The sequence below is a fragment of the Choloepus didactylus genome, chromosome 8 (genome assembly GCF_015220235.1).
Source record: "Choloepus didactylus isolate mChoDid1 chromosome 8, mChoDid1.pri, whole genome shotgun sequence".
Classification (NCBI taxonomy): domain Eukaryota; kingdom Metazoa; phylum Chordata; class Mammalia; order Pilosa; family Megalonychidae; genus Choloepus; species Choloepus didactylus.
Window position 1 is genome coordinate 17135103 of NC_051314.1, and position 25166 is coordinate 17160268.

The 25166-nt window shown below is 48.5% G+C and overlaps 1 protein-coding gene across 1 annotated transcript in view; it reads left to right on the forward strand.

The window, feature by feature from the left end:
* The window catches only part of CACNG2 (calcium voltage-gated channel auxiliary subunit gamma 2), a 107795-nt gene that overhangs the window by 70917 nt on the left and 11712 nt on the right, over positions 1–25166 (forward strand). The window contains exon 2 of the mRNA XM_037848149.1: positions 21589–21672. Within this exon, the coding sequence (XP_037704077.1) occupies positions 21589–21672 (84 nt within the window). The remainder of the gene's footprint in view (positions 1–21588; positions 21673–25166) is intronic.

The following is a 25166-nucleotide window of genomic DNA, read 5'->3' on the forward strand; positions in this document are numbered from 1 at the left end:
AGAGTGTTTGCAAAAGATTCCTTCATGCCTACCACAAATATTCCATGAGCACCTGCATTTGCCAGGCAATGTTTTAAACCCTGGGGCTGTGACAATGAACAAAACAAAGCCCTTGCCCTTGTGGAGCTTCCATTCTAATGGGGGAGACAAAGAGTAAACACATAAACTAATAAAAAAATAAATGATCAAATGTCAGCTGGGGATAAGCGATAAAAAAATCAAGGTGATTAAGGGAGAATGACGGTCAGATGGTTTTTTATCAGCGATCTGAATGAGGCGAGGGAAGCAGCCGTGTGGATTTGAGGCTAGAGCATTCCAGGCAGGGAGCCACAAGGTGCAGAGGCCCTGAGGTAGGGGCAGCCCTTGGTGGGTGTTTAAAGAATAGCTAGGAAGCCAGTGTGGCTGGAGCAGAGTGAATGGGGAGAGTGGCAGCTGAGTATAGCAGTCGTCACAGGCTAACTCAGCAAGGGCCTTGTAGAGGCTACTGTGAGATACACCAAATATATACACTGGGCAGCAGTGCATGCAATTTGCTCCTTGGTCTCTGTGTGAGACTTGAGCCAATCACGACAAACCTTGTGCACACACTTTCCCTCGTAACCAATCAGATGCAGCCTTATATGCTGTGGTGGGCTTATGGCTGCATATACATTCATTCAAGTCATTCATTCCACAGACATTTACCAAACACCTAGCATGGGCCAAGACCCCATCTGGGCACTGGGAATACATGTGTTTTAGTTTGCTAATGCTGCAGAATGCAAAACACCAGAGATGGATAGGCTTTTATAAAACGGGGGTTTATTTCACTACACAGTTACAGTCTTAAGGCCACAAAGCATCCAAGGTAACACCTCAGCAATCAAGTACCTTCACCGGAGGATGGCCAATGGTGTCCGGAAAACCTCTGTTAGCTGGGAAGGCAGCTGGCGTCTGCTCCAAAGCTCCGGCCTCAAAACGGCTTTCTCCCAGGACGTTCCTCTATAGCAAGCTTGCTCCTCTTCAAAACATCACTCCCAGCTGCACTCCATTTCCTCTCTCTGAGTCAGCTCATTTATATAGCTCCACTGATCAAGGCCCACCCTGAATGGGTGGGGCCACGCCTCCATGGGAACATCTCATCAAAATCATTACCCACAGCTGGGTGGGGCACATTCCAAGCAAATCTAACCAGCACCCAAATGTCTGCCCCACAAAACAACAAAGATAGTGGCATTTGGGGGACACAATACATTCAAACCAGCACAACATGGTAAACGAACACATACAGCCCCTGCTCCAAAGGCATGCACTCTCAGGGAAGTAAATTGAGGCACAGTAACCCATGAGAGAAGTCTTTGATTGCTGCTCAAGAAGTGATGGACTGCACAAGAGAAGCTGGAAAAAGAGAAACTGATTCTGTCTCTAGACTCCAAAGCTTCCTCCCTCCTGTTCAGTAGGTCAGGGCCACCAATTCTAGATTACAGCTGGTAATGGGCTAATGGATCAGTGCAAACTGTAAAAAATCCCCAAACTTCATTTTAGTCAATAGTTGCAATCTCTTCCCTCCACAAACCTTTCACTAGCTACACTAAATCCAGCAAAAATAATTATGGCACTATAGTTCCCACCACTTGTTGCTCCTGCCGCCTTGTGCACTCTCTGGTGGAGGTGATAATGAGGGCCAAGAAGGTACCTGGGCAAATCCCGAGCCAGGAGAATGAAGCAGGCTGTCTTATGCCTACAGATACGATAAGAAACACAGCTGCTCTTCAAGAGGCTTGCCCTCCAGCAGAGGAGAGGGGCAATGAAAGAGGCTTTTCTGGTTTGCTAATGTTGCCATTATGCAAAACTCCAGAAATGGATTGGCTTTTATAAAGGGGGTTTATTGGGTTACAAAGTTACAGTCTTAAGGCCATAAAGTTTCCAAGGTAAGGCATCAACAGTAGGGTACCTTCACAGGAGAAAGGCCATTGGCATCCGGAAAATCTCTGTTAGCTGGGACGATACATGGCGGGTGTCTGCTGATCCCAGGTTGCGTTTCAAAATGGCATTCTCCAAAATGTTGTTCTTGGGGTGTTTTGTCCTCTCTTAGCTGCAGCTCCTCTTCAAAATGTCACTCTCAGTTGCTCTGTGGTCCCTCTGAGCTCTTTTTTTAGGACTCCAGTGAACTAATCAAGACCCACCCTGAATGGGCAGGGCTGTGTTTCCATGGAAACACTCAATCAAGAGGTTCCAACCTAATCAACACTAATGTGTCTGCCCCCACAAGATTGCATCAAAGAAAGTGGAGTTTGGGAGGACATAATACATCTAAACCAGCACAGAGGCCAATGAGCTTCTTCACAGGAGTGTGGGGAGTGTTACAAAGTGGATGAGTGTGGAGTGCTGTGGGAAGCACCCAGCCTAGTCTTAGTGGGTAAAGTGGAGGATGGTCTTCAAGGAGGGCTTCCTAGAAGGGATTATGTGTAAACTTAGAGCTCAAGCACCAAGAGGAGGCATCCAGGTGGGGGAAGAGAGGAGAGGGTAAGTACAGGCAGAAAGCACAGCATACGAAATTGACCAGAAGTGGGAGAGGGCACTTGGACCATGGGTCTTTGGATAGATGAGGATGGTTGGAGTGCAGCATCAGAAAAGAGATGTGGCTGGAGAGCCAGGCAGGAATCAGATTGTGGTGGTGTCTGTGGGTCTATCAGAGTTTGGACCTTATCCTGTTGGAATAGAGAGGTATTGAAGGCCAGAAAAAAGCAGATCAGATTTCATCTTTTGAAAATTAGCACCCAATGTTGAAGAGTAGAGAGTGGATTGGAAGTGTGTGAGATGGAAACAGGGGGTTGGAGGGGGCTTTAATGATGCAAGTAAAAGTTGATGGTGCCCTAGACTTGAGACAGTGATTCAAGACACATTGAAGAACTGGTGATCAGATGGGAGAGGGGATCGAGATGGGGAGAAATAGGAATCAAGGACAGCTCCCAGGTGTGCAGCTTGGGAAACCAGCTGGAGGAAGATATTGTTTATTAGGAGAGCATATGGGGGAAGAAGGAATTTGGCAGAAATAGACAGTAAGTTCAGATTGAGGTGTAAATGTCTGTGGGACACCCTGGAAGTCAGAGGTAAAAATACGAGTCTGGGTTGGAGTCATTAGTACAATAATGAAAACTGAAGCCATGGGACAGGATTCTGCAAGGTATCTAGAGAGAGTGACAAGAGAAGGGGACCAAGGGAAGAGCTCCAAGGACACCCAACTTATAAAATAGTCAGAGGAAGAGGAGCTTGAAAAGGAGCCTGAAAATGAGTAGGAAGAAAAGCAGGTGACCATGGGGTCCCAGACACCAAGGGTGGAGGGCACATCAAGAAGGACAGGGCTCTCAGCTGGCTCAAGCGATGCCAACAGGACAGGGCAGAGGCAAGCGGATGCTGGTGTAGGGGATCGCTAGACATTTAGAGATGCCTCCCACACTAGTGCTCAAAGAAAAAAAAAGAAAGGTGTTGGAAATCTTTATACCCTACTTTTTCATTACCCTCTGCTCTACATGAAAGTACAGGTGTGACATCCAAGATTCATTTAATGCAGTGTTTCCCCAAGGATGAACCAAAGAATCTAGCCCTGTGAGATGTGACACATGCATGTGCACACACACACACACACACAGAATCTATAGTGAAAGGAGTTTTCGGAAAGGCTCTGTGCTCTATTTCCACATTCTATCTTAACAATGCAATCGGCATTTTAACGTCTCCGAAAAGCCCTGCAGCAAGGAAACCTGTTTAACTTCTTTTAACCCAGAATTTCCCAAACTTACTTGACAATGGGACCCTTTTATGATGTAGCCCCTATTGGCATCTCTCAGGGCTGGCACCAGCAGGGCATGCTTTGGAAGTCACAGTATTTGTGGAAGAAAGCATGTCTAACTGATGAAATGTCTGTATATGGTTACCTGTTGGTAAGAAGCATCCTCTCCCACACTTTTGGCAAAAGGCTTGCTTGGTCTGGGCTCCCTCATTCCTTCACTGATTTTAAATGTCCTGAGTGGCATGATCTGGAGAGTGGTGGAGGTGGAAACAGGGAAAACAAGGATCGAGGAGACCTGGGGAGGGCATTCTCTGGACATATGCCGTATGCTTGTCATGGAGGATATGGTTCGCCAAGTAACAGGGCAGGGGCTGACCAGGTGGGAAGGATGAGGGAGAAGAAGTACTACAAGGGGGCCTTCTCTGCCCAAACAAGTTATGAGGTTTGTGGGGACTAAAAACATTAGGTGCTAAAGGCAGTGAAGGATACTGGTAAGGCTCCCAGGGACTAAGGCAGAGTGGAAGAGCATTCTCAAAGTGGTTGTAGTTGCTACTATTTATTAAGCACCTACTACGCACCAGTCACTTTACATGATAATAAAATAGCAGTGGCTAATATTTATCAAATCCCTACCATGTGCCAGGTCCTCTTCTAAGTTCTTTACAAATTTTATTGTTTATCCTTCCAGCAACTCAGTAAAGTAAGTACTTGTTATAGTTTGCCAGTCTACTATGATAAACACCACACAATGGATTGGCTTAAACAGCAAGAATTTATTGGCTCACAGTTTTAGAGGCCAGAAGTCCCAAACCAAGGCATCAACAAGGCCCTGCTTTCTCTCCAAAGTCTGTAGCATTCCCGTGCTCGCTTGCAGCAGTCCTTGCATTTCCTTGGCTTTGCCTCTGCCTCCTGTCACATGATGATGTCCTTGGTTTCCTCCCGTGCATCTCTTCCAGTTTCCACTGACTGCTGGCTTCCTCCTGTAGCATTCTCTGACTCACTGCGAATGAATTTCTTCTGCTTCTAAAGGACTCCAGTAATTCAGAGTAAGGCCCACTCTGATTCAGTTGGGCCACACCTAACTAATTATACTTCTTCAAATATCCTATTCAAATGAGTCCACACCCCATGAACACAGATTAAGATTAAAAGCATGTCTTTGTTGGGGTACATGGTTCAATCTACCACAGTACTTATTATCTCATTTTTCAGATATTTCCTGCCCAAGGCCATGGCTAGTAGGCAGCAGAGCTGAGGTTTGAACCCAGGCATTCTGCCTCCACGTAGTATACTCCTAAACACTATATTCTACAGCTGTTAAAAATGTCTCACCGATTCTGAACTTGGATGGCTGGCATCCGAGACTAAAGTGCTAACCATTACACCTTGGAAACGCCCACACTGATTTTGTTCTTTGACCCTCACAGCAACATTTCGACATACGTGCTCTGAACCCTGTGTAGAGATGAGGCTCAGAGTATTAGCACAGCTCTTAGCAGGCAGCGGTGAGGCTCTGGAACTCAGGCAGGATCTGACTCTGAAGTTCAAGCTCCTAAGTCTCTACTCCCTTGCTGCCCAGATAGCTAGGAATAGGGGCGATAGTCAACATGTTTCACTGCTGAGTACAGGTGCTGTCCATGGTGCTGGCACCGCAGCCTGGAGACGCCCTGCTCACCAGCCTTCAACACTTGAGACGGTGGGAGGTCCGAAAGATCCCTGGAGAGATCAGGGTAGTGTGGGGAAGGGGCATCGGGAGGTGCTTGGACAGCACGCATTTTGTCAACCCAATTTGGCAACTTGTGTGGCTATATTGTGACAAAACTGCAGAATGTCAGCCCTGGCTGGGAGGGTAAACACAGTTGTTTACTAGATTCCAGCAGCCTAGACTTTCACTGCCCCTGGGCTCAGGGCCAAAAGACTTAAAGACTGTTTCCCTGTCCAAGACTCAGCTGACTCGGGTCATGTTGTTGAGCCACACATAGGCCAGATTCCTTTGCATCACCCATGACCACATGCTGCAGCCCCAATACTAGCAAATGCAGATTTCCAGCTCAGAATGGGCCAAGACCCTCCATCGCCTCCACCAGAACTGCCAAAAGCAGAGACCTTGAGCCAAAATCTGCAGAGGGCAGGCCTCAAGGCTAGAAAGCACCAGAGCAGCCCCGGCAGCCCTTTGACAGCCCCTTGGAGAGCCCCACATGCAAGACCCTTGAGTAGCTTCTAATTGAAGAGCCCACAAAGCCCTCTGTGCCTTGTGGATCTAATTAAGTTCCAACATCATATCAAATTGAATCCTCTTATTAAACATTTATCTCCAGATTCCAGAATGTCACAACACCACATTGTTTTAAATGACAGAAATGCAAACAGTTTGCCTTCCCAACAGCAACGAAAGCATTGCTCTTAGCAGCTGACTGTGGGCAGAGGCTCCAACAGAGAGCATCTTTATAGAACCCACCCTCCCTTGGCGAGATGGCAGAGGGCTTGGCGGTTCCCCCAAGAACTTCCCACCATCTCTTCCCACATACACGGCAATGACGGGTGCAACCAACTCAGTCTTTTTCTCCCAATTTTTGCACACTGTGAGCTGTCTAGATCAGCCCTGCAACTTCTTGCAGAAATTTTCCTCGTCCCTCAAGAACCCTTTTCCTCCAGGGAATTGTGGTGGAGAGGTGAAGGCAGGCTGGCTTCTCACTGCTCCTCTCGAGCACAGGCTGGCTACAGGGATGAGGCTCTCTATCCTTCCTCTATCACACACCCCTATCAGACTTTTGTCCTCGGTTTACCCTCAAAGCTAAGACTCTCACTTTCTCATCCTTATGTGCTTACCTAGTATGGTGCCTGGGTACAGAGAAGGCTGCCAAAATGTTTTTAATTGCTTTATTAATCAATAATTAATGCCAGTATCTTGCCCTCAGCTTTGTAGTTTCAAGAACTCTCTGCACTTTTGCCCAAAGTGATCAAGTTTGGGAGACTAATTCCTACCATTAGGCTCATAAGAGACTCACATTTCCACTAACACAAATGGTCTGAAGATGAGGAGTGGTCTTTCGTTTCTCTGGATATCTGGTCTGGATGTTCTTAAACACCTGGAAACACTGAGACATGCATTCTGATCATCCTTTTTTCTAGATTTGACAAGGTCTGCCACTCTTGATAGCAGCAGTGGTAATAATGAATAATAGCTAACACATACTGAGAGCGCACTCCAGGCACTGTTCTAAGAGCTTTAATAGATTATAGTTAAGATTATCGTTCTGTTTTACAGTAAGGAAACTGAGGCTCACAGGGGTTAAACTTGCCCCAGGCCACCCAGGTGTTTTGATAGCACCCGTCCTGAGTCTCTATTAAAAGTAATAGCCAACGCTATCAACCTCTCTGAGCCTCCAGCTCCTCATCTGTGGAATGGGCCTATGAATAGAACCTACCCGTGGGGTTAGTGTGATCACCAAATCAGATTATATGCAAAGTACTGGCACAGAAAGGGTTTTTAATAAATAGTAAAGAGTCTCCCAAACCCACTGAAAGTGAGAGACCAGAGAGTCTACCGTTCAATCCCTGTCCTCAAGGCATATGGAATTCTATTAGGAAAATGAGACATAAACTCATGGAAATTGAAGCAACAGGACAAGATAGCAATATAAGAGCCATCACGAGGCAGCCTGTGGTTAATTGCCAGGTGAGTGATCTTTAAGGTAAAAGCAGAGGTGAAAGGAGGGAGAGAAGGATCTGGGCTGAGGAGCAGGGAAGGCTTCTTATGGATGAAGTACCCTCAGAATCCATCTACCCCACCTCCCAGCTATTATAGAAATTCCCTCTTCGGCATCCCTAAGGGGCAGCTTCCGTGTGGCCCCTCCAGTGATGGGGAGCTCACTACCTCGGGAGACACAACACTCACCCAGGCACCAACCTGGCATATGGTCCCTACAGAGGGCAACAACCAGGACAGGGCAAGTGTAATGGGTTGAACTGTCTCTCCCCAAGAGATATGTCAAGTCCTAACTCCCAGTGCCTGTGAATGCTTGAAATGCTTATTTGGAAATAGGGTCTTTACAGATGTAATAAGATACAGGTTAAGATGAGGTCATACTGGATTAGGATCAGCCCTAAATCCAATCTCTGATGTCCTTATAGAAAGAGGAGAGACAGATGTACACAAGGAAGTAGCCAGCTGAAGATGGAGGAGGACACTGGAGTGAGGCAGCCACAAGCCAAGGAAAGCCAAGGATTGCTGGAAGCCACCAGAAGTGAGAAAGAGGCAAGGAAGGACCCTTCCCTCGAGCCTTCATATTGAGCGTGGCCCTGCCGACCCCGTGTTCTAGCCTCCAGAACTGTGGAAGAATGTGTTCCTGTTGTTTTAAGCCACCAAGTTTGTGGTCATTGGTCGTGGCAGCCCTAGGAAACTATGACAGCAAGCAAGGTGCAAAATTGGAGGAGGCACTTGCTTCACATGTATGACCCTTAGAGGGGCCTCCTTCAGTTTTGCAGCCTACACACCTCATCCTAGTCCCAGCTTTGCCACACATCCCCACCCGTGGCTCCTAGCTCTGCCCTCTGGAGTAAAACGGACATTGTTTTAGGTGGAGAAGAGGGAAGAGCTTGATTCAGCTGAGAGGGAAAGCGTGGGGAAAGGTGAAGAACTGGAAAGGGGCAAATGCTTTTCTGAGACCAGAAGACTCAAAGCAGATAAGATGGAAAGCTTTGGGCCAGGCAAGACACAGCTGGGAATGTCTGGTTCTTAAGAAGTCTGCCCTTTGTCCAGCAGGCAATGGGAGTGTTGGAGACTTCTGGGCAGGACAGCGTCTTTGGCTTGGGAACAAGAGCAGGGTTGGATGGGCATCCCCACGCCTGTGGTCCCTCATGGCACACGTGTCATTGCCACCCTTGGGGGTCCATGGTGTGGGTGGTGGTAACCACTTTGTCCTGATTCTCTGCCGGGAAACTGAGTGCCCAAGCAGATGAAAATGAATCAAGAGGAGGAATTCGGGAGACAGAAAATTGAGATGGATTTTTACAAATCAGGAAAGGCCACTGGCATTTTCTCATACCATGGAGGAATCTGGACAGCATAGCAGAAACTTTTATGAAAAGCTAGCAGGAAAGAGTGTCCCTCAGGTGGCAATGTCCATGGAATGCCGGTGGGCCACGTGGTCTTCGTGCATGGAGGAACCGAAAAGATGCTATCCTGGTAGAGTTTTATTACCCTAGCACTTACTGTACTCTTATTATGTGCCAGCCACAGTGCCCAGCACTTTTTGCACATTATCTCATTCATTTTATAAAAGCCCTATCCCCATTTTACAAAGGAAAAGATCAAGACTTGGAGAAGGGAGGTGACTCGCCCAAGGTCAAACAGCTAGTAAGTTTTAGAGCAGCGATCAGTCCAGGGAGTGGAAAGCGTGTATATGGGCAGGGTTTTATTCCTAACCCAGCGACATTCACTAAAGGATGCCTGCACTCATCAGCCTGCACCTCTACACGGGGTTTTGTAGTTTACCAAGTGGCTTCATTAACCCTCATCTCGTCTATCAGATCACACCATCAGGGAAGCAGAGCTGATCCCATTGTCCTCATTTTACAGATGAATAGATCTCAGTGGATCTCAAATCCATCCACTTCTCCCCACCCCCATCGTTCCCACTCTGCCTGAACCACCTCCATCTCTCACCTGGACTATCCTGGTCACTGTTGTCTGGGCAAGAGACTATGTTGGTTAGACTGGGGCCATGGGTGCCAGCTCTGCCCCCTCCAATCCATTCCCCACTCAGCCACCAAGGTGATCATCCCGAGGCACGGATCTGGTCACATCAACCTCCCAGCTTCAACACCCCTCAGTGGCTCCGCATTGCTCCTAAATCCACGCTTTCAATGGCTTATCAGACCCTGACTAATCTGATCACTGCTGCTACTTCTCCCAACTGCTTTCACAAACACACACACACACACACACACACACACACAGCCCGACCAGCTGGTTTCAGTCTTCCAAACTGATGCCCTTGGCCTTGGGACCCTGTCCTCTCTCTCTGGCTGACCCTAGCTCTTCTTCCTAGCTCCTCCTCCCCACCCCCCTCCCTTTCATCTGCCAATTTCTACTTGTCCTTCGTGGCTCAGCTGAGACAGAGCTTCCTCCAGGAAGCCTTCCTAAAAACTCCCCATCACCTATTCACCCTCCCACCCACCCTCCAACATCCTGTGTTCTGCAGTGACTAGCAGCTTAGTGGTTACCTAGAATCCCACAGTCTGGGGTCAAATCCCGGCTACTTCATTCGCACTAGCAGTGAATCCTGAGATATACTCTTTCACTTCTCTGTGATCAGTTTTTTCATCTTTAAAGCAAAGAAAGTAATTGCACCAGCCTCAAAAGGTTTCTCAAGGATAAAATGGAAAGCATTTAGTCCAGTGCTGGGCCCATGACAGCTTCTCCACAAATGCCAGCCATCGTCATCATTGCTGTTGTTATTGTCACTCTGGGTCATATAAGTTGATTATTTGTCTAGACTAGACTCATAGTTCTGGAAACAGCAGATCCTTCTGTATTGCTCCTCTCTCTATCCCGGCTCCTAGCTCAATGAGAATCGCCAGCAGGCACTCAGTAAAGAGTGGAGGACTAGCTGAAATACTGAATGAATGAAAGAGCTGTAAAGTCAGGGACTTGTCCAACATCACGTGGTAAATAACTGGCAAAAAGAGGACTCAAATTCACACTGTCTTGCTGAGTGGCACAGCGATCTTTCCACTACACCTCCAGATCTCTTAAGGTGAATCTCAAGTGGTTGGCACATGACAGTTTTTATTCATTATTTGCCTAGTCCTGGGGCTCTGGTTGGCAGAGTCATTTCAGTGGTCCTATATCCTAGGATCTAAGCATATGAGGTTCCCATGGCTCTCTGGGCATGGCTCCACCAGACAGCAGTCTTGACATATCAGATTACTGTCCCCTTCTTGAGGACAGGGACTGTGTAAGAGCCGCACGAGCCCCCCAGCATGGGGCCCCGCAGTGGGCAATGATGCCCACCATGTCTCAAGCCCCTCCTAGGTGCCAGGCACCGTACCAAGCCCTCTGTATGCAGTGTTTTGTGCAAATATAACAACAGCCCTGTCTCTCCATTTTACAGATGAGGAGACTGAGGCTCAGAGAGGTTCAATGACTTCCCCAAGTGAGTGTGCACTCATTTCTGTCCCTTGGGGGCCTGCTCCCATGTCAGGTCTATCCCCGGGGACAGAGCTGTGAGGCTGTGATGTGGTTCAAGTCTAGAACCTTCCAGATCCTTCCAAATTCTCAGCCTTGGTGAGGTCAGGTCCATATCAATCCACCAACTAGTCAGCGCAAGCCATGTTCAAGCCACCGAGGCTGACACCCTTCCCCAGAGCTCCCCACCCCCACCCAGCCCCCAGGGTATGGCCCCGACCACCATCTCCGGGACCTCTCCACAGTCTTGAAACACCAACAGGTCATGGTTCACTTGCCTGAGGTCAAACCCACCGTCTTACCCTCTCTTCCTGACCCCCGCAGTCAAAAAGCTGATTTAATCCATCTCCCATGTTCATTCTCAGTAATGCCCCCTCCTACCTTTTTCCTTTATTCATAGCAACAGCCAGTGCTGAACAGTAGTAAAGTTTATCAACAGTCCTGAACAAAGAGCTTGGGAGGAGCCCTGAGACACCTTTTCATTCATTCATTCATTCATTCATTTAGTCCATCGATATAGGCCAAGCCCTGAAGGGCCAACAAATTGCCTTCCTGAAAATGTTTACTATTAAATACACCTAAAAGACTATTTTAACGTGTGTTATTGTGTTCATTAGGATTAGGTTTGGTTGCAAGTTTTCTTAAATTAAATTAAAAAGATAGAAGTTTATTTCTCTCATTGCAAAATTCTGGAGGTGAGATGTCCAGGGCTGGTGTGACACGCTAGGGAGGCGGGGCCCGGGTGCCCTCCATCTTCTTCCACCATCATGCAGCACCCCATTCTCGTCTCACGATCCAAGACGGTGACTGGCGCCCCGTATTCCACGTGAGGGGAGGGCTGAGAAGGGCACACCCTGTCCTTTTAAGGACGCTTCTCCAAAGTTGCTCACTCCACTTCCACTTGCATCCCATTGGTCAGACCTGGGTCACATGGCCACCTCTAGCCACAAGATCCATAATCCAGGAAGCCGTGTGCCCAGGCAAAACCTGGAAAGAAGGAAAGAACAGGGTATTAGGAAACAGCCAGGAACCTCTGCCACAGCAAGGTATAAGAAATAATGGTAAAATGAGCACCCATGCCCTCACCTCCGGGTGAAGTAATAGAACAGCCCCAGTACATCAAAGCAATTGTGTGTCCTCCCTGCTGCCGTCCCTCCCTCCCTTCCCAGATAAACACGCTCTTGAATTTTGTTTTTCATTCCCTTGCATGACTTTAGAGTTTTACCACATACACAATTTCTAAATAATCCATGGTCTATTTGTACATGGTTTTAGCTTCATGAAAATGGAATCATACCATATGTATTTTTCTGCAGCTTGATTTTTTTTGTTCAGTAGTACATTTGTGGACTCCATTGGTGTTGACATGTGTAGCTACAATCCATTAACTTCCACTGCTGCGTGGTATCTCATTATATTAATATGCTACAAGGTACTTATCCATTCTTCTGACAATAGGCATATGGGCTGTTCCCAGTTTCTTGCTGCTGTGGTGCTGCTACAAACATTCTCACACACTTTTCCTTGTTCATACATGTAAGGGTCTCTCCACAGCACATTTCTAGGAGAAATAATTGAGGTGTTTGGGGTTGATATTGTCAAATTAACTTTTAATATGAGAGGTGCCAAAGATCCTGGTGCCCCCAGGGATTCTAATATTTGGCATGAAGCCCATCTGTTTAGGAGAATAGAAATGTGTAGTACACTTCCTGTCCACACTCATATGTGCACACACACACACATGCACACACACGTACACACATGCACTGAGTCATTCATTTATTTGTTCATTTATTCAATAAACATTTGTCAGGTACCTGTTATTATTAATTATGACACACCATCAATGTAATAATGACTTTTCCGGAGAAAAGAGGCACACTGAAGAAAAGGAACCCATTAATTGTAAGACACACCCCAATTTCAGAAATATTAAAATATGAAGAAAGCACGGAAGCATCTTAGAGTCAAGGGAAATATGGTATATTCAGAGAATTCTCTGGAAGGAAATCTGCCCTTGAGGAACTCACAGACTTGCACCTATCTGCTCCCAAACAATGATAACAGACCACAGCACATGAGCAAAGCAGGTGCAAGTGCTCTACAGCCTCATTACCCACAGCCTGTCCAGGCACCTTCAGCACCAGCATCACCTGAGTGCTTGTTAGAAATGCAGACTCCCAGGCCCATCCCTGACCTGATGAACCAGAATCTGGTTTGGCATGATCCCCAGGCGATTCCTATGCACATTAAAGTCTGGAAGCACTGCGTAGGAGCATAGGGGAGGAAAAGTCTTTCTAGCTGAAGGCACTCAAGAAACACCTCCTGAAAAAGGCATCATTTAAAGGAGGGAGAGAAGGACAGCTACACTCAGCAGGTGTCTGCTCTGGACTGGGAACTTGGTTAGGGGCTTCCACTTCTCTTATCACTTTCAGTGCTCAGAACTGCCCTCACTGGGGCACAGATTAATATCTCTTAGCCTTTAGCTAAGAAAATGGAGGTGGAAACGGAGGCACAGAGAGGTCACATAACTTGCTCAAGGCCACACGGGTAATAGCTGGCACAGCCAGATCTTTCTGAGTCCAGAACCCAGTCTCTTCCCCTGCATCACATGGAAAGAATGAAAGAAGCAGCCGCAGAGACAAGAATCAGTTCAGGATACGACCAGAGGCTGTATGGTCAAGTGCTCAGCGCTGGGGCTCAGACCCTGCGTGCTCAGGACTTCTGAGAGGCGAGAGCTCAGAGAAGGAGGGAAAGCAGGCAGGGCAGACTTCTCACCCATTCTAACCCCACTCAGTGCCTGCAAAGGACCTCCCACATAGGACACACTCAAAAGGATCCATTGACTGAATGAATCAATGAATGAACAAGTGAATGAGAGAACTCATGGACCTTCACATAGGAGATACTCAAAGGGATCTACTGAATGAATGCATGAAGAACAAATGAATAAATGAATGAGAATTCATGGACTTCCACATAGATACTCAAAAGGATCCACTGAATGAAAGAATGAACAAATGAATGAACAAGTGAATGAATGAGAGATCATGGACCTCCACACAGGAGATACTCAAAAAAATCCATTGAATGAATGCATGAATGAACAAATGAACAAATGAATAAGAGAACTCGTGGACTTCCACATAGGAGATATGAAAAAGGATCCACTGAATGAATGAATGAGAGAACTCACGGACTTCCACATAGGAGATCTCAAAGGGATCCATTGAATGAATGAATGATAGAACTCATGGATTTCCACATAGGAGATATGCAAAAGTATCTACTGAATGAATGAATGAATGAATGAATGAACAATGAATGAGAGAATTCAGGGACCTCCATACAGGAGACACTCAAAAGAAACCATTGAATGAATGAATGAATGAATGAATGAGCGAACCCATGTATCGCCACATAGGCTGTTGTCTTCAAAGCATCCAACACCTGTTGGTGCCAGCACAGTGCCACAGGCTGGCGTTCCAGCCAGGAACGAATCAGGCACTACTCACCCACCAGAGAACTCCCGAATCCCTGCCGTCAGGGAGGGCCCTGCCAGAAAAGCAAAAAGCCACCAACAGAAAAGCTTTAAAACACAGAGAAAGCAGCTCCCACCAAACCCTTCATTTGCTGCACTTAAAAAATTACTTAGGCAGCCTCCTCCCCGGGCCGCAGCCCTGCACCCTCCGGCTCCAGCTCTGTCTTCTCTTTCAGCTTCTCATGAAGTCGTGGAAAATAAAACAGTGTCTGTTCAGCCCCTAATGACCAGGTTTATGAGGAGCTTATTGTATCTCAAGGAAACGAGACAGCAGTTGGTGTTGTGAGATATTAATGTGCTTTTTACAAAATTGATGACACGTCTTTTTAAACTACTTAATACCTGCGAGCTAAAATTTCCCTTCTGAAACGGGGAATTCCTGGAGGCAGAGCTGCGACTGCCTAAGGCGCAGTCCCCGGCTGTTCTGCCTGAGCTTGACCGCAGTCGCTCAGCTTTGGGGTTGATCGGCAGGAAGGGGCGGGGGCACACTGCCCTTCTGGGAAGGAGTAGGGGTTCAGTAGAGATTTCACAGTCTGGGGGCCCCTTAATTGTTCAATCATTTAAAGCTCATGGTAGGGGGAGGGGTCTCCTCTCCACCCACCCAAAAGCTCGGAGCCAGTGCCTGTAGGGGGAGTGAGCAGTGAGATGCCCCCTCCTCACATCAGCCGGGACCACAAGCCTTGGTGGGGTCTGGCCCCTACCCACCCCTCCAGTCATCTCCTGCCCTCCCCTTTCCCCATCCAGCCTCTAAAGGGGACCCATCTTTCTGCAATCTCCAATCCCACCGAGATGTCATGTTCTTCTATCAGCTGACCCCCCACCCATAGGTTTGTTTTTCATCTAGTGGTGTGCTGATGAGTAAATATTCAACAGCTGGCTCTTGGGGGTGGGGGAGAGTGGAGGGGGGCAAACCCTGACTTGTAGTATTTGCCAATTCCCATGGTGTAAATACTCCCACCACAGCTGGTTTCCAGCTACTGACAAGCATCTCCTGTGAACCAGTGCGAGCCAGCTCCAGACAACCTCTGCCTTCAGCTTTCCTCTCAACCCCTGTTAGTCACTCCCAGCTCTGCAGTGGGAAGCCCTCCCTGGCCGCCTGAGACAGAATCATTTGTTCCCTCCTGCACGTCCAGCACTTCTAGGACTTGGCTCCTGCTGATCCGTCTTCCTAGAAAGCCCTTCTCGTCCCACCACCACTTCCTCATCACACCTGCCTCACACTCCCCCGCCTCCCTGCTTCACCTGGCTAACTGCTTCCCCACCTCAGTATCAGCTCAAGCATCCCCACGAGAGGCCTGGGTTAACACCTGCACACTCACACACCTGGGACAGGTGCCCCTCCTGTGTGATCCCAAACATGCTCTGCTTTCCTCCATCACAGCCCATATTCTGCTACACCACAGATCTGTTTTCTATCTCCCACCATAGACTGTGAGTTTCCTAAGGGCAGAAACAATGCATTTTTGTTCTGTGTCCTCAGCATGTTGCACAGAGCATGGCATAGTCAGTGCCACCTACATGTTAACTGAACAACTGTGTTCTTGTAAGGCTTTGTACATCCCTCTAATATAGTGGGTGAGACAGTACATCCTAGTCAGTTGTATACTTTGTCTTTCCCCCTAGACTGTGAGCCCCTGAAGGCAAGAGATCAGGTTAGATTTACCTCCCTTACCCCAGTGCTGGGCACTTAACCAGACTTTAGTCTGTACTCTGGGGAGAGAGTCTGCCTAAGAAGGAAGCCAACTGAGCAGAAAGCCAAACTGGGAGATGGAGAGAGAGACCCAGATTATTGAGCACCTGGATCCAGCTATGCCTGAAGATGGATCATTCCCTGGGCTTGACTACCACCAACCAGAAAAAGAAATATAGTAGAAGTCTACCTAGGCTGGCAAGATTAATACCACTCTTCATTGTCCGTAGTGTTTGTCTGTCAACACAGCTGTTCTACAACATTTAAATTCCACAAACAGTGGCTGAGCGAGGCTAGTACCACCACCTGTTCAGGAGCCGCAGCACCACCATCAGTGGACTGAATCCAGGGCCCACAAGTGTTCCCAGAGACCTCTTATGCCTCCAGGCACCCTCACAGCCTCATTGAGACCTTTGGCCTCAGAGACAATTGGGGACCAATCCCAGCATGCCCTGCAGCTCCGTTTCCCTGGGCCACTCCTCATACTCGTCAGTTGGCCCTCATGCTCCATGAATTTGTCCCAGTGTCAGCAAAATCCCCCAAATTCTCAACCTCCTCCCTTCTTGTTCTGCTGGGAACCTGGCTCTCCCCCAGTGCACCACCACCCCTGCACCAGCTCCCCTGGGGGGCATTTTATAACCCACATTCTTGGGCATGGAGGTGGATAGGACCCTCCCTATTCCTCACTGCTATTTCCAGAACATTTCCCCTCCCTCCTCCCTAAACTCTCTGCCTCTGAAATTCATCCCGTTCCACGTTCCCCCCACCTCCCTCCTAGCCCCCGTCATCCACCAACTCCAGGGCCGGCCCCTGGTCCTCTGAGGAGTTTGGCAGGGGCTGGCCGCCTTTCCCCCCGTGCTGCTCCTGCGCTCGTCCCCGGAGACGTCACTGTCAGGCAGACAGTCTTCTCGCACCTGGCCTTGACCTCTTCTTTGAGCGCAGCCGGCGTGTACCAGTCCTGCCTTGCCGGTTGTTAAGTACTGAAGTACTTTCATCCCAATCTGTCCCATTAACTTCAGGGAAGAGGGCTGGGGACAGGGGTGGCTCCTGGGTTGTGACGGACAGAGAGAAGGGAGATTCCTGTCTCTCCCCTCGCTCGAGGATGGGGCTGGACGAGGGAGAGCCGGGTCCTCTGACTGCACAGTGTCGGACGCGTTAGGAAAAGTGCATTCTGTACTTGTACCTCTGTATTCACTGAGACAAAATGACTCTCATTCTAACAGGGGGGTGCTGGGGGCATCTGGTGTGGAATGCTATGTCGAGTCATGTCCTAGACAGAGGCACATTTTGCTTGTAACAACCTCCTCATCAGAATATCACACCAACACTCTCTAAAAATCAGCCAAAGATTTGGGGGTCGTTAGAATAATTTGATGAATCCTTTGTACTTCAACTTTTAACCTGGTAAGTAGTTTCATAATATAGACTTGATTTTTGTAGAAAATAAAGTGAACGTTTTAGTTTTTTCTTATAGATTAATTTGTATGACATTTCCGATTACCAAACCCTTTGCATATCATCTTTACCTCTACCCAACCTGAGCCACCCACTTTCCTGGTCACGAACTTGACCTTGACACGGCCATAACCACACCCCCTGCACAATCTCAATCTTATGCATCTCACTCTCTGACCACCAAGTCCCACCTTCCCAGCTCTCTCCCATGAGCCCCTGGCTCTGACGATCCTTCGGCCCCCACCCAGAGTTTCCAGTGCAGTGACCCCTCCACCTGTTCACCACCTCACATGCCCGCAGGTTCTCATTTCCCACCTGACCCAGTTTAGAGCCCATCATCCATCTTCATAATCACTGACTTCCCCTTGCTTGCTCTCTGTCTCTCTCTCTCATACTAATCTCATAAACCCCATCCTGGTTGGAGCCAACCCTCCAGCTATGCTACACCTGCACCCAGAATGCAGCCAGAGACATTCTCCGAACCATGTTCAATGGTCTCATCTTACATCCATGACCAAGAGCCTCAAGAGGGACCTTCAAGCCACAGACACACGTATGCCGCAGGTCTGGTCCATTCCCCCTCTCAAGTGCACTCCCCTTCGTCCCTCCCCAAGACTCCAGCCCTCCTTCCCCATCCTCACTCTCGGTTGGTGATCCTGATTCTCATTTCATCAAGAAAAGCAGCCAGAAGAGAAGTGCCATGAGCTCCCACAACCCAGTCTACCCACCCTCTGCACCTGCGCCCACAGGTGCTGCCTTCCTTCCCAGTGCAGTGGGTGCTCCATCTCAGGCCACCCTCGCACTAGTGTCCTGGACCCCATCCCCTCTCACTTTGTTCCTGCATTGCCCCCTCCTCTCTCCTGGTCATCAATTCTTCCTTCTCTACTGGAATGTCCCCACCATCGTCATGCGTGCCTTAGCACATGCCCCACATGCTCCCATTGCAGCCAGCGCAGTGGTAGCACCCCACAAGCACAGTGGAGGGGGGAGGTTGGGGGAAGGAGACAATGAAGGAGGTGGTGGGGGCTCAGGCAGAAAGCCCAGCATGTGCTAAGGCCAGCGGAATGAGGAAGCATAGCAGGAAAGACACCTGTGGTGGCAGGTGCACGGAGAAGGAGGGGGTGGGTGGGCAATGAGGCCAGAGATGGAGGTCATGGCCTCACCCTCTTAAAGGGCACTGGGAGGCCAGTGAGTGTTTTCAGCTGGTGATGGCATGAACAGGTAGCATTTTCGAAGCTCACACTGGCTGCTCTGTACAAAGAGGTAAGAGTGGCTGCTGCAGTCACCCAGAGAAGCAGGGCTGGTGACCTGGTGGCAGGTGGTGCTGAAAATGGAGAGCTGTTGATGGGTTTAAGAGATACTGAGGAGCTCATGGAGACACGACTTCATGAAGGATGGACTCTGCAGTGAGGAGGAAGAGGTACCAGTGATGATGGCTGGGCTCAGGCCTGCCTGAGAGAGCAGTGGGGAGGCATTTGCTGAGCCAGGTGACACCTGCAGCAGACCAGGCTTGAGGGAAAGAGTATGAGTTTGGGATTGGGCCTGACATCCATGAAGCGGCACCAAATAAGCAACTGGACACCCAGGTCCAGACCCCAAAGGAGAGGTCTGAACTGCTGTCTCCCCCAGTCCCCAGCCCCTTCTTCTGTGCCAGGCAGCGGGGCAGGAGCTAGCGATGCAAGGATGTGTCAGGCCCGGGCTTAGCGCCGCAGGGGAGCAGGTGTGGAGGGGGTCCCCTGGATAAAGCGGGGCACCTGAGAAGAGGGACACGGAGGCCCCCTCCAGGGGAGCCCTTGATTCTGGCTTGAGCTCTGTCCCGATCAGTTAGGAGCCTCGGGGCACGTCGATACCACGCTCTGAGCCTTACCTCCTGCGTAGATTCCTTATAAAGATGCCTGACACCCGGTTGGCGCTGAAGAAATATTTGTCAGATTGAATTGAGAGAAATAAAAGTGCTTTGCAAAAGTACTTTGCAAATACACTGATTTGTAATTTCATCAATAGGGAGATTTTTTTTTTATCCTCTTAGCAGCCGGTGCAAAGAGTCTTCTCAGGAGATAAGTGTGTAGGGGTGGAGGAAATGCCTTGGTAAGCTACTGGGGGGAGGACGAGACCTCGTGGCAATGCACCAAAATCCATGAGTGCCGAGGAGGGTGCGGTCAGGTGAGGGGACAAGGGCGGCCAGGAAAAGGGAGGGTCCAAAACACTCGGAGAAGAGACCTGCCCATGGCACTGTTCCCAGTGGAGCGTTGTGCTCTCAGGACCCCACAAAGCTTCAGCAAAATTACCCAAAGTCCCAATATGCTCTTGGTTTTCTTAAAGACGTAGGAAAGGAGGTGAATTTGGTACAGAGACAGGCCGTGTATGAAGTGGAGAGGCGGGAGGGAACCATCTTCTCTGAAACATAAAGCATATAATAAATAACAGCTCAAAATGCCTCAAATGCTTATATTTATATATGGTATGTAAGTATATCTGTAGACTACATATACAGGTGTATATAATAAATACAGGGCTACATAATAATGCCTTAAAATTCCTAAATACTACTTCCAGTACATAATAAAACCTACACCTACTTTATAGGATACAGAATCTTAGGACTCTGCAAGAAAATAAATTGCTAACATGTTTTGAGAACTGTACTAATTAGGTAATATTAGCCACTGCCACAGAAAATCCAAAATCTTGGTGGCTGAGCGTACTTGAAGTTCATTTTTCTCTCTCATAAATTTCCCCAAAGACTCAATAATGCACCAGGTCCTGTTCAGAGTACTTTCTACATATCAACACATCAAATCTCCCCAAGAATCTGTGAGTTAAGGATTCTTATTATCTCCACTTTCAGATGAGGAAACCGAGGGAACTCCACGAAGTCAAGCTGGACCCAGGAGGTCTAACTATAGACTATGAACCTATGTCTTACCCACTGAGTCATATTTCCCAGTATAGGTTCAACTATTTATTCATTCAGAGAAAGTTAAGGGACATTGGTTGTACCTAGGCTGGGAGCACAATGGTGAATGAAACAAACAAAAGTCCCTGCCATCATGAAGCTGACACTCTGTGATTGTTAAGTTCTATTCTAGTCACCAGCTTTTATGAAGGTTGCATTCAATAGTTCATCCACTCACTACTGGATATTGGTGAGTGCCTTCTAGCACTGTGCTAGAACTTACCTGCGCTGGTTCTCACCCTCTTAACAATCAACCAACAATATTTAGAGTTAAAAGCCCAGTTTGCGCCCTGATTCCATCGCTTCCTGGCCACAAGTACTCATTTAGATTGGTTAGCCTCCTGAATCTCAGTTTCGTCACCTGTAAAATGTGGGTGATAACAGCCCTCTCCACAGGCCTATGAGGAGCTAAAATGAGCTGCAGTTTCTTCAAGAACCTGACAGAGAGCCCAGCATCCAGCAGCGGCTCAACCCAGGGGAAATTTCAGAGCTGTTGGGGGCTCCGGATGGGAAAGTGCTTTGCAATCTCCTCTAAAGGGCACCGGAAGGTTTTGCAGCACAAGTCTGGGTTCTTCCTTCTTCAGAGAGTGATCTGCTGCTTTTTCACATGCAAAATGCCAGGTGACCCCCCCAACTGGGCTGGGGCAGAGAAACACGTTCATCAGCCTTCTTGGTGGCAGTCTCCAGTACAGAATCAAACTTCCGCCGCTTGCCAAGCCTCAGCTAATCCTCAGAAGCCTCTGTTCAGAGATAGAAGGCAGGGTATTGAAGTCTTAGGCCTTAGATCCTCTGCAAAGCACCGCGGGAGTGTGTGTTTTGATTCACCAGGCAGATGTCCAAACAGACAAAGCGATCCCTTCCTGCAGGGGCAGGGGGAGAGGGCTGAGCTAGCTTCAGAAGAGCGAGAAGTCAGGCAGAGACAGGTGGGCGCTGAGCCCTTGGAAACTCTGGTGTCTCATGCACTTCTCCCCTTGTTTTTCAGGGAACTTCAAAGGTCTGTGCAAGCAAATCGATCACTTCCCAGAGGACGCAGATTACGAAGCTGACACAGCAGAATATTTCCTCCGTGAGTGCAATCAATTTATTATCTGGCCTTTGGAGAGTCAAAGACCAGGCCGATCTAGAGGTCCCAGTTACAGCAGAGAGCAGGAAAAAGCTGGCCCTCCCTCCTTTTCACCTTTCTGGAGGCCAACCCTTCATGCAGGCTGTTCCTTCTGCTGCAACACCCTTCCCTCCCCTCTTTGTCTGGCACATTCCCACTCATCCTCCAGGTCTCCACTGAAACATCACTGTTTTAGTTAGCTAAAGTTGCTGAAATGCAATATACTAGAAATGGGCTGGCTTTTAACAATGGGGATTTATCAGTTTACAAGCTTACAGCTCTAACGCCATGAAAATGTCCAAATCAAGGCATTGACAAGTGATTCGGCAGCCCTGGGCTCTTCTGTCACATAGCAAGGCACATGGCAGTGTCTGCTGGTCCTTCTCTCCTGGGTTTCATTGCTTTCAGCTTCCGGCTGCTCCATCTGTGGCTTTCTTTCTCAGCTTCTGTATGTCTCCCTCTCTCTCAACTTCTGTGATTTCTATTTCATGCTCTTATAAAGGGGCATACCTCAACTGAAATAACCTAATCAAAAGGTCCTACCCACAATAGGTCTACACCCACAGGAATGGATTAGCTTTAAGGTCTTTTCTGGGGTCCATAAAACCTCCAAACATCACAGTCACTTCCTAGGGAAGTCCTCCCTTTCTCCTCTGTGGGTTCCCAGGCCACACTACCTTTATCACGCTGTGGGATACTGGTCTATTGGAGCAACCATCTTCCTTGCCATCCTGTCAACTCCTCTAGGGCAGGGCCTCTGCCTTCTTGCTCACCATTATAACCCCAGCCCAGTGTCCAACACGTAATAAGAGTTCAATAAATATTTCTTGAATAACTGAATGAAGAAACCTGTCTGGCAGTGCCAGATTGGAACATCTACCGACAAAAACAAAATGAAATTTTTCTTCCCTGCAAGTCAAGTCAAAGTTAAATCCTGGTGTAACCACTGCAATCTTAAACACACTTGAGGCATATTATTATCAAGAGAAAGCATTTTGAGGCCCAACAGAAATTTCTCAAGAATCGGCAAAAACTAACAAGGCAACCCATTCCCTGGAGAAGAGGATTTCCAGGAGAGGAGCTGAGGGTCCTTGACTCCTGGGACAGCAAAGCTTCCTGGAGCCGGAGTGGTTGAAGGCTCTGCTTGAGGCTCTCAGGCCGGCTCTTCCAAAAAAGGTTTTCTCTCCACCCATGAGCATCCCTCACTTCTCCTCCCAGGCACCCTCCTGGGCCACAGGGAGGCTGGACTGAGGTTTCCCTTTCTCCCCCATAGCAGAGTGGCTAGCATCACCCTGGATCACTTTTATGAAAAATGGAGGAGGCATTTTATTATATGGATCACTCCTGTCTCTTTCAATAATTACTCCTCACATCAAACCCAGATCTGGAATCTAGGCTTTGTTGAAAAGCCCGTGGAACATAAAGTCTGCCAGGCAGCTGGGAACAGAGAGAAAGGAAGAACATGATGCAATTTATAGATTTTTTTGAAAGGGGGAAAAATATCTTACAAAGCTCATCATTTCCTTTCACAAATTCCCTCAAGACGCTGCTCTCATATGGAATTCCTAAAGGGCCGTTAGGTTGTCCTTACCAGCTACCCTGTCTGGGGCACTCACCGAGGCTGCTCGTGAGGCTGCAGGAGCTTGGCAGGGTTTAAACATCAATTGAGCACCTTCTGTATGCCAGACTCTGTGCTCAGTGCTGAGGAGACCAAAATGGTTGAGTGAGACACAGTCTCTGGCCAAGGAGAGCACAGCCTGGGGGGGGGGGGCTGACCCTCAGATAATCAAGGAGACAAATGGTGGAGAAGAGGCCTGTATATAGGGATGGAAGGGAACCAGCAAAAGCTAGGCAGTCAGCTCCATGGGACAGGAATTTCCTCTCCTACCTAGCCCAGCTCCTGGGATATAGTAGATGCTCAGCAAATGCTGCTTGTTAAATAAAGGAAAGTCATCAGATTCTTCAGAGTCTATTCCTACCTATCCTATGATTCAATTTCCTTATTTTTAAAGAAAAAAGAGCTTAGAGTATATCGTTCATTCGGAGTCCCTGGACAAAAGTCTTACATTAACAGTGCAGGGTTCTGAGGGTCTGATTTGAGTTGACTTAATCCCTACATATTTTTTGAACATCTGTAACAGAGGTTGGCAAACTTTTCCTGTAAAGGGCCAGATGGTTTATATTTTAGGCTTTGCAAGTCTCCCAGTCTCAGTCCCAACTACTCTGCCACTGTAGCCTGAAAGCAACCCTACACCCACATGTGAGCCAGTGGGTGTGGCCAGTTTCAAGGAAACCACTTAGAACAACTGGCTGCTGGCTGGACCTGGGGCAGTTTGCTGATCCCTGATATATAATATGCTAGTCCTGGACTAGGCAGCATCTTTTTTTAAAGATGGAAGACATGAGTTCCCCTTATTCTCTATTAAGCTTGTAACTTGGTTGGCAAGAGAAGCTAAAAGCACAGGAGTCCTCTGGAAGGATTCTCTGTCTCCCACTCCCCTCCCCCTCCCACCTCCTTCTGACGCAGAAGCCCCTTCCTGGGCCTCTCCTGCACCCTACGACGGATACCACTATCTCAGCACTTTGCTGCAATTTTACACCTGGCATCCCCACGTGACCATGCGCTTCCTGAGGCACCACGGCGTCCCACTCATTTCCTCATCCCAAGCACGCAGCACAAGACCTGGCTCCAAATCAGTGCCCAATAAAGCTTTGTCGATTGAGCAAGTAAGTGACTGGGTAGATGAATAAGTGAGCACTCAAGTAAATCAAGGTCCAGAGCTGTAGAGAGCAACGCAGGCTACATACGTGGGCGGCCGGAGCAAAAGAATCCGGGCCCAGGGAGGTGGGCGGGGCTGCGCCTGGAGGTGGGCGGAGCTTGAGCCGGCTTGGCGTTCCCGCCTGTCAAAGTGACCTGCCCGGCACACCCCACACATGGGAGGCCGTGAGAGGGGCGCACGCAGCCCCTGACCCTGAGGCCTCACCTTTTCATGGGGAGCGAACCTAATGTCTATGCCGAGACCGGGATAGAAGGAAGTGCGAGATGCTGAGGACGCCTGACCCCTAACCCTGACAGTGGCAGGTCATTCAAGGACGTCTCCATAGACAAGGGGCCACCTGAGCTGAGACTTTGACTCTAGGGGGACTCACTCATTCATTCCTTCACTCATTCATCAGATATTTACTAAGCACCCACTCTATGTCAGGCAGTGTTCTAGGTGCTGAGGAACCAGGGTGAACAAAACAAAGAAAGTCGGTGCCTTCCTGAAAGTTCCATTCTAGCGGAGGAAACAAGCAATGAGCCAGTGCATAAGTTTCAGAGAGCGCTGTGAAAATCAAAGCATAGCAACAGATGGGAGGGTGATGGCAGAGGGGTCAAAGGGCAGGGAGGGGATGTTGCTTAGACGAGGCAGTCGAGCCGGCTTCTCTAAGAAAGGACAGGAAGGAACACCTAGCCA